This window comes from Lupinus angustifolius, chromosome LG02, assembly GCF_001865875.1.
Source record: "Lupinus angustifolius cultivar Tanjil chromosome LG02, LupAngTanjil_v1.0, whole genome shotgun sequence".
In the NCBI taxonomy this organism is placed as follows: domain Eukaryota; kingdom Viridiplantae; phylum Streptophyta; class Magnoliopsida; order Fabales; family Fabaceae; genus Lupinus; species Lupinus angustifolius.
Genome location: NC_032010.1, coordinates 11,722,274 through 11,732,726, shown reverse-complemented (window position 1 = coordinate 11,732,726; position 10,453 = coordinate 11,722,274). Strand labels below are relative to the sequence as shown.

Sequence of the window (10,453 nt, the reverse complement as noted above, 5' to 3'; positions counted from 1 at the left end):
AGCTATTAAAATCATAATATATGTTATATTTAATTATTTTTTATAAAAAAGATTTCTAAAAACTAAATAAAAATAGTACACATATTATAATTTTAATAGGAGAAAAAAATAAATTATCTCGTATGAATCTTTATTCTCCTTTAATAATATATGGAAAGAAGTGAATCCTACATGAGTAAGTAACTGCCATTTGTTCCCCATGCAGACAAAAAAGGCGAAAATCAGCGAAAATCAGCACATGGTACACGACCATTTACGCAATATTTCCAACCAAACAACCCTTAGTTGAAACCACCCTTTGTGTTCAGTTTCTTTTCAAAATTTTCCATGCAATTTGTTTTTTTCTCATTTTCAAATGAATCCTTAACCCCTAAGGGATTCATTTTCACTAAAACATGAAAAAGCAATGTTCTTACATGATATTCGTGAGTGGGCGTTAACTTCAAGGGTAACCATTGGCATTATAAAATGTCTTCACGTATTGCTTCTGCATACACATTCAGAGAGGAAAAGGAAAAGCCTTAACTAGGTACTTCTCCTATGGCAACCCTTGTTGTTCCAAACCAAACTTCTCCTCTTGAAGATGCTGAAGCACTCCACAAGGCTTTCAAGGGTAAACTCAGTCTTGCTTTTATGATAATTGTTCAATTTGGTGCTTGTGTTTTTTAACAATGAAACGACAGCGTTGTTTGATGCATATAGCCAACATTACTTGATGAGATTAAGACTTGGTTATTTTTGTTAAATATGAAATTGCACTAAGGGTTTTCAACTATGCAGGATGGGGGGCTGATGATAAGGCGATTATAGCAATACTAGGGCACAGAAATGTTAGCCAGAGGCAGGAAATCAGAAAAGCTTATGAGGAACTATTCCAAGAGGATCTCATCAAACGCCTTGAGTCTGAGATTTCTGGTGACTTTGAGGTACCATTAGATAATGATTTTTCTAACAATTTGACATGGTTTTAGTTACTATTTTAAATTGCATTTCACAACTGCAATATTGTGTCCTGCATTGCACCGCAATTGCAGCTGTATGGTCGCATTTTCCGGCAATTTTTCACAACTGTAACTTAACACTGGTTTTAGTGTAATCTCATAACTAAGTATAATGGGGTTTATACAAACCAGAAAGCTGTGTACCGCTGGATGTTGGAACCTGCAGACCGTGATGCTGTTTTGGCCAATGTAGCAATCAGGAATGGCAGCAAAGACTACCATGTTGTAGTGGAAATTGCTTGTGTCCTATCAGCTGAAGAGCTCTTGGCAATGAGGCGCGCTTATCACAACCGCTACAAGCATTCCTTGGAAGAAGATGTGGCAGCTAATACTACTGGCAATCTTCGCCAGGCAAGACATTCGAATTCTTTATAGTCTATCAAAGATGGTCTTATTCTCGCACTATTATTTTACACCATTTTTCGTACTTGGTAACAACAATCAATTCTTAATCTTACTAAATTAATGGTATATAAAGTGTTACACTCCACATTTGTACTTGGTTAATGGTATATAAATTCTTAGTTAATTATATATTGAATGATTAATGAGTTGTTTAACGGATACATTCATGATGGATAACTCATTAATCATCTAATGCATTTGATTAACCATAAATTTGTATAAAATTAACCATATGTAGAAAATTGTATACTAAAGTTAGTGTGAAATGATAATTATTTTTGAAGAAATGTTTGGAATCTGCTAATGGTGTGAGTATCTGTGCTTCATTTTTGAGCAGCTTTTGGTTGGATTGGTGAGCATATTTAGGTATGAGGGTGATGATGTTAATGCAAGGTTGGCCCAAACTGAAGCTAACATTCTTCATGAATCTGTCAAGGAGAAGAAAGGAAACTATGAAGAAGTCATCAGGATCCTTACTACAAGGAGCAAGACTCAACTCATGGCGACTTTCAATCACTACAGAGATGAGCATGCCATTTCCATCAGTAAGGTATGAATGAAAGAGCCTTTTCATATTTTATTTGACATATTTCGTTACACTTATTTATGCGGTTTGCAACAATTCTAAATAGCGCCAAAGAATTATTACCGGCTGAGTCACCAAGTTCCTAATAGTCATATGCACATTAAATTCTTATCATATTCTCAACTAAGTATTTTGTACTTGTTTGATTGATTCAAAATAATTTGAAAGAGGTATTTTTATAAGTACTTTTTATATTATCTTTGCAGAAATTGTTGGATCAAACATCTGATGACTTCCACAAGGCATTGCACACAGCTATTCGTTGTATCAATGACCATAAGAAGTACTATGAAAAGGTCAGGTTCTCACTTTTTTTCTTCAACTGCAAAACAAAATTTAAGATAGAATAGTGTCTTTGAATGCTAGTAAAATAGACATTTTTTTCTTACATCTATACATGCGACAGCATATGAATTTAATGAAAATAAATCTAAACTTTAACTGAGTGCATCTGATATTCTAAGTTTTTTTCAATAATCTAAAACAACTCTCCTTAAATAAAAAAATGGATAGTGTAAGCCGTTTCAGTCCGATATGTCAAGGTTTTATGAGTAGCCGAAACCATATTGTGACAATTGTGGCCACGTCAACTGATAATACACACAATTGTTAGAACGTTAAGGTTTTCAAAGTTTCCGAATCTGCTACTGAATCCGTTATTTAAAACGTCTTTAAAATCTGTCTTATTCCTATATTATGATTAGGTTCTGCGCCAAGCTATCAAAAAATTTGGAACTGATGAGGATGGACTTAGCCGTGTGGTGGTGACAAGGGCTGAGAAAGATTTGAAGGACATAAAAGGGCTTTACTATAAGAGAAACAGTGTTCACCTTGAGGATGCAGTGGCTAAGGATATTTCAGGAGACTACAAAAAGTTCATTCTCACTCTCTTGGGAAAATAAAACTGAAGTTGATGTTTGTTTGTTGAAATAATTGTTGTGATTTCAGTTGGTTTCTGGTGTTGTGATTTCAGTTGGTTCATTTCCTAGTATGGTTATGTTTTCTAGAGTCTTGTCTTTATCATCCTTGTTATGTTTGAGAACTTCAATTATGCTTTGTCATGGAAGGTTCATATCAAAGTTACATTAAATTATGGTCTTCTATTCTGACTTATGTTTGATGATTTAACAAAAATTTAAAATTTGCACCTTAATTACTTTTTACTACTATATAAAAAAAATTAAAAACATAAATTAATATTTTTATATTATTTAGAGAATGTTGATCGATGACATAATAATTTTGGGATCAATGATCTGTTTCCCTCCTCAAACTTCAGTTTCCACTTACTTTCAACTATAGAAATATTTATCATTTATTTGTGAGAAATACTCACTCCTTCAAAAAATAAATTGACTTTCATTGAAGAAAAGTTAATATAATAAGGTGACTATTTCTTAGATAAGAGTGACGTAGAAGATTTCATTCGACTACCCTTCTTGTACACTCTCCAAACCCAAGGCCTAACGATAAAAAAGAAAATGCTTAAATCATTTTCCCATTTTTTTCAATATCATCAAAATTAAATAACTATTTTAAGTATTCCAAAAGTTATTAAGGAAATCACAATTCCTTAGAATTTGATCATTTGCGAAATTATTAACCATTTCTATTGTATTTAAAATTGTAACAACCAACGGGCGTTGGTTCAAGTGGTACATGTTTGATTCTCCTTAAGCAAGAACCTGGGTTCGAGTCTTGTGGATGGAAAAAATGTTATGTAGTATTTCCCTCCACCAAAAAAATAACAGAAAATTTATTTTCAAAATTAAATGAACTAATGTTCTCTGAAAAAAAAAATTAAAAAATATATTTAAAACATTCTCATACTATTTTTCAATGAAATTCTAATCAACCAGTTATTTCTTATAATTTCAAATTTTGTTAAGGAAATAAAAATTATGTAATGACTGTTCATTATTAAATCATTAATCACTTCTATGTACTACTAATAGAAGTTTATCCCTATTTATATAGGGAGCATACTATTTACATACAATGTGCGGGTACATGATTAATGGTATGTTAATTGATTCTTTGACAAATATGCTTTGTTTTAGGGAAGTAGGCGTTGCTATTTAAAATTAATTTTGTTTTTGTCGTAGTAAAAAAATGTGGACATTGTTGGTGCAAAGATGAGATAATTTTCATTCATTAAGATATGAGTATATATATATATGTTTATATGCTTAAATGTTGATATCATATTTTTGTGTTGATACCATATATTTTTTCCAACAATGTTTTTTTACAAAATTATGGGGGTCCATTTTTTTAAGTTCGACTAAAATCTTTCAAAATACATTAAAAATAACTTCTAACACTAGTTTGTGTGAAGGTAAAACGAAAACGAACAAAGTAAACAAAAAATGAAGCACTTTGGGATACAAGAGTTTGGGATTTGAGGAATGTGGTGAAATATTAGAAGTTTATGGATGATTTTGTACAATCAAAAGTATTCTCTCACCTTTTTTGGTAAGGAATTATTCTCTTTCGGGATTTGTCCTTTTCAACAAGTGTCGCTCTTAGGAATTGACATTCGATCTTGGAGATCTAATAAGGTCTAACACCACTAGACTAACGCTTTGTTGGTAAAAGTTTATGGAATATGGGAAGAAGAAAAATAAGGGGTCAATTTGATGTTTTTGAGGTTTCAAATGAGGTATATAAATACAAATTTCCCAAAAAAAAGTTGTTACCAAATTTCCCAAAATTTATTGTACACATAAACTAATAGAATAATACATATGGATTGTTTGTATAAAAATTTATACGCAAATATTATATTATCTACATTCATTTGAACTAGAGGAGGGATCCACTTACTCTAATAACAAGTTCTTTAAACTTACTCTTCATCTTAGTTATCAATTTTATGGACATCTAATGGTTTAGATCTACTCACTAATTCAAATCATTGGATTTCCTTAGAATTGATGACTAGGATAAGGAGTAAGTTTAAAAAACTTATTCTTGGAGTAAGTGAATCCTCCCATTTGAACTAAGGTTACAATATAAAAATATTATAAATTGTGACAAGGTTTTATAAGAAACCAAAATGTATAATCTTGGACATATTAAACTATAGATTCCAACATAGGGGCTGAAATATAAAAAAAAATTAACACACTAGTTTATTGGAAATATGTCAGGGTAGGAATGACAAAAGAATTCTTCACCCATGGGTATCGATAATAGTATTGTAACGAGTACCTCTGATAATAGTTTATGGGTGAAAACACTACAAAATAAATGGAAAATGGACACGCCAATTCAGCCACCCTTAGTAAAACTGTGGCAAACTTAAAATTGAATCCCAAAATTGGTTTGTATCTGGTTCGTGCACGTTGTAAGATAAGTATGGAAATGACCCATAATTTCATCTCTCCCTCCACGGTAAGAAAATGCTTCAACACCTCACTTCTTCTATCACTAAATCTTCTTCCATCACCGCTTTGAGCTTCTTCAAATATGCTTCCTCCTTCTCTCGTCACTCCTTCTTGCTCGTGCCTTGCAATCTTTTCACTTCCTCCGTTAAGTCCTCCCGAAGCTTCTGTTTCCTCAACCGCAATCTCATTGCGGATTCGCGATTCAATCGTAGTAGAATCTCCACTTTCTGAACCTGAACTCACAGCAGCACATTGAATCGAAGCCATAGGTTAGAGCTTCTTATTTTTCTACCTTTCTTCTTAGCTTACAGAATTTGAATGGGTGATTTGTTGAAATAGAGAAAATATGATGAGAAATTAGGGTTTGAGAGATTGAATTGTAACAAAAAAGGGATTAATTTAAATCTAGGTTGCTATGCTAACATGTTTTATTCCCTGATTTTTCTTTCTCCTTTATCTTCATGGCTTTACTCTTGAAGATGCTACATGATTGTCAGTGAAAGGGGACATGGATGTTCATTCAATTTGGGGCCAGGTATGTTGATTTAGAGTGGTGCTTTCAAGGGAATTAAAGTTCGCAGGGTTTTGTATTTTCTCTTCAATCATTTGTTTGCTTCAATCTTTATCTCTGTTCACCTTTCAGCATATGTTTACTTATTAGCATTTAGGATGGTTGATACTTCGAAGCACACTATGTGTTTGATAAAATATTGAAATGAGTGCAATTATGGTTTTTGGTGGAATGTGATTTGAAATTGAATAAAAATATTTTATATATACCTTTACTGAAGTAGCTACATGCGTCAATTGAACTCATAGTTCAGTTGTCTGAGCATATTGCAACTTTGTCTTGTCAAGGTTCTATATCGTTTAGGTGTATGAAAATGAAAATAAGTTATGATGAAGGTATGTAGTAATTGATCAGAGTCAGCAACAATGGGAGAGGGAAACGCTTCTCATCCTGATGCAGATATGGACATTGTTCAACGACGCCTCATGTTCGATGACGAGTGCATTTTGGTGGATCAGAATGACCGTGTTGTTGGTCACGATTCCAAATACAATTGCCACTTGATGGAAAATATTGAAGCTAAAAATTTGCTGCATAGAGCTTTCAGTGTGTTCCTGTTCAACTCAAAGTATGAGTTGTTGCTTCAGCAACGATCTGCAACGAAGGTAACATTCCCTCTTGTGTGGACAAACACCTGCTGCAGCCACCCGCTATACCGTGAATCTGAGCTGATCGAGGAAAATGCGCTTGGTGTAAGAAATACTGCACAAAGGAAGTTTTTGGATGAACTTGGTATTCCTGCTAAAGATGTGCCAGTTGATCAGTTTGTCCCATTGGGGCGCATGCTTTATAAGGCACCCTCTGATGGCAAGTGGGGCGAACACGAGCTGGACTATCTGTTATTCATTGTACGCGATGTTAATGTTACTCCAAATCCAGATGAAGTGGCTGATGTTAAGTATGTGAACCGTCAACTGAAGGAGCTGTTGGAGAAAGCTGATGCTGGTGATGAAGGTTTGAAGCTGTCTCCTTGGTTCAGACTAGTTGTGGATAATTTCTTATTCAAGTGGTGGGACCATGCCGTGGTTAAAGAAATGTTACCACACTTCCTCCAAACGTAGCTATATCATAAAACGACTGTGGCTAAATTTTTGCAACGCCAGTAATTGCTAGGGTAGTAGAAACCGTGGCTGCTCTGTTTTGCCACGGTTTTATGGTACCATAGCCACGGTTGTAACCGTGGCTAACAGGATATTCTTTTGTAGTGAAACGAGTTTTATGATACTCATTCGTGGACATCCACATATTTATAATTTTATTTTTTAATTAAATATTATGCACATTATAATTTTCTGAGTGTAATATATATGCACTTCACTGTAAAAATTTATATACAGATACTACATCATTCATCATTTGTTTATATTCTTTTTTTGAAAAGTTAACAATGATTAAACATAAATAGTAGAGGATGCTGCATTGTGTGAAGAAGATCTTTGCTCCTGACGTTGGCACGGTTTTGATGAAGACACCAACATCACCAAAAAGAAGAAAAGGAAGTATACTTATGAAGACAAAGAAGATTAAAGCTTCAAGATAATTAGATTAAGTCTAAATAGGTACTTCTATCTTATACTCTTTAATATACTAAAGTAGTAATGCTGAAAATATTTTAAAAAGAATTGAAACACTTTAAGTTTTAAATGAAAACATTTTTCAAAATGTTGTGTAACAGGTTACTGAAATTTGAGTAACAGGTTACATGTGAGAGAAAAAGAGTTATCCAACTTAAAACTACCCAGACTAATCCATTACTGCATTTGAGTAACAGATTACCAGTTTTATAAAAGTTGAGTAACCGATTACCCAAATGGTGTAATCGATTACTCAAAATCGAATTTAAAAATTAAGTGGATAGTATGTTTGGGTAATCGATTACCCATTGTCAGTAATCGATTACTGAGGACTGCTGAATGAGATTTCAGATTTCAAAACGAAATGGTTTCACTCTAAACAAAATCTCTTCACTCCAAAAAACTACACTTTCAGAAAGGCACCTTGGGTGTTTGGAAAGCCTATATAAAGACTCTAACTCTCACAACATCAATACACAACTTATATACAACTCTCATAAATTCTCTCACTGTTTTCTGCATTTTTGCACTGAGTTCTTAAACTTTCAATAGAGAATTTATTCTGAGTAATTGCTTCAAAAGTTTTCACAAATATATTGAGCATTATTACTAAGCATATAAAGAGAGTTGATTGGATTGCAAGTGATATAATATTTCATACTTGTAAAGGCAATCCAAAGCCAATGTTATAATTCTTCATTCATTGCAAACAATCTTTCTTTCACGGGGTGTGAATAGAAAGGTGATAGAGTGACTTAGAAAAGTGTTTTCCAAGGTATAAATATTAGTGAGTGTGTAAGATACAGAGAGATCTCGGGGTGAGATATTGTAATTATAATTCTTAATATTTAGTGGAAAATCTCTTGTGTTGCAAGAGTACTGGATGTAGCCTTCGGTGGACAAGAAGGTGAACCAATGTAAAATACTTGTGTACTCTCCTTTCCCTTTCCTCTTTACTTTATAATTGTTTATTTTCTGCAATATTATACTTCAAGGTTAGCAGGCTTCACTCCCAAAATAATTTTAAGTCTGGTCTTAGTTGTTGTGCTAATGCTTGAGCAAAAATGAATTGAACATCTCACGCTATTGTTTGGTTGTTAAAGTTTATGTTATCTAATTAGCACAAGTGTACACTACTTTTGCATGATCTAAAGTTGATGATGTTTTTAAGCTTGTTCATAACATTAAGTGCTATTAATATTTAATACCTTGTTTTAAGCTAGTCAAAGATGTTCTCTTTCTCTGTCAATCTAAAACTAGTGCGGCTAAACTCACTCTCATAATTGTATCTGAATTTTTGGGTTCTGCTTTTATTTCAGATTTGAAACACTTCATAAAATTCTCATATGGGAATGATTCTTTTGAGTTTGTATTTCTTCTCAATCATACATTCACGATGTTAAGAAAAAATATCCAATATATTTTCAATTGTCATTAGTGAAACCAACCCATTTTAAAATATCTTATCTTTTCTTCTCTGTGAACTTGAATTGAATTCCTAGAGAGAATGATAAAAAAGAGATGGCACCACCTAGTTCAGTTCTTGTAGCAACTGAGAAGACTAATAATGACTTCACTTTGTTACAAGTTCATGATTCAGATTCTCAAATGTTTTTAGATACGAAACAAATATCTGCAAGTCCAAAACAGTTTAGGTGGTTTCTGCTTCTTAAACTCCACAAATATTAGGTCCTTTTTATACCCTATCCTTATACTCATCCACATTCTCATCCCCGTCCTATTCTCATCCTCATCCTCATCCTCATCCTTTTCCGCTGATGGATTGTCCAAACTTGAAAAAGGGTTCCTTCAAGGGAAAGAATGATGTAAAGACTGAACGAAGAGAATACATTGCTTGTGAAGACAATAATACAAGTTCTGCATCTGAAACAAAAAACGAAGAGCAAGCACATCTATCACTTATGGCATCTCATCATTCTGATGATGAAGAGGTAAACGACTCTAATACATTTTCTTCTTTCGAACTTCAATCTGCATTTAATGATTTACATGATGAATATGTTAAATTGTCAAAAATGTTTCTAAAACAAAAATCTGAAATAGATGCATTTAGAAACAAACCTTCTTCTTCCTCTTGTCAAAACTGCGTAACTCTTGAAAAGAATCTATCAAATAGTGACTTAAACTTAAAAGTTCTTAGATCACTCACCAGAATATGGCAACCAAAGGTAACTGCAATCTCTGAAAAGAAAAGTTTATCCAAAATGTCTTTGGCTGCTTTGTTTGGTAAATTGGAGGAACACGAACTAGAACTTAGTCAACTTGATCAACACGAGGAGCAAGAAAAGAAGAAGAAAAATATTTCTCTAAAGGCAAAAGTGGATAGATATGACTCATCTCGTGATGAATCAGAAAAAGATGATACGGAATATATAAGTCTCTTCATAAAGAAATTCAGCAAGTTCCTAAAAAGGAACAAAGGCACAAAAACAAGAGGATCCAAAGAATATTGGATACCTAACAAAACTTAATTTATTTTGTAGGAAAACATGAGAGCCGCCTGTAATTTATGGTACCTGGATAGCGGTTACTCAAAACACATGATGGGCGATAAAAGTAAATTCTATGTCCTTACTCCAAGGGACAAAGGATATGTCACATATGGTGACAACAACAAGGGAAGAATTCTTGGAGTTGGTAGAATTGGAAAGCCACCATCAACAACTATAGAAGGTGTACTATATGTTGAAGGACTTAAACATAACCTTCTAAGCATAAGTCAATTATGCGACAAAGGATTTCATGTGGCATTCTACCCAGATAAATGCATCATTGAAAGTAAGGATAATTCTAAACTTATCGGTAAGAGAATAAATAATATTTATATGATTGACATGAATTCTGCTTTACCTATAACATGTTTAGTAGCAAATGATAATCATGATGCATGGCTTTGGCATAGAAGA

General features: G+C 33.2%; 2 protein-coding genes across 2 annotated transcripts; both read left to right on the top strand.

The window, feature by feature from the left end:
• On the top strand, positions 418–3,084 carry LOC109335896 (annexin-like protein RJ4). Its single transcript, XM_019572146.1, has 6 exons — positions 418–613; positions 781–926; positions 1,134–1,352; positions 1,744–1,956; positions 2,199–2,288; positions 2,697–3,084. Exons 1-6 carry the CDS (start codon positions 541–543, stop codon positions 2,892–2,894), a joined length of 939 nt encoding a protein of 312 aa, XP_019427691.1. The 5' UTR covers positions 418–540; the 3' UTR covers positions 2,895–3,084.
• Positions 6,278–7,013, top strand: LOC109326898 (isopentenyl-diphosphate Delta-isomerase I-like). The gene has a single exon (XM_019559793.1). The coding sequence runs from the start codon at positions 6,318–6,320 to the stop codon at positions 7,011–7,013; it is 696 nt and encodes a 231-aa protein (XP_019415338.1). The 5' UTR covers positions 6,278–6,317.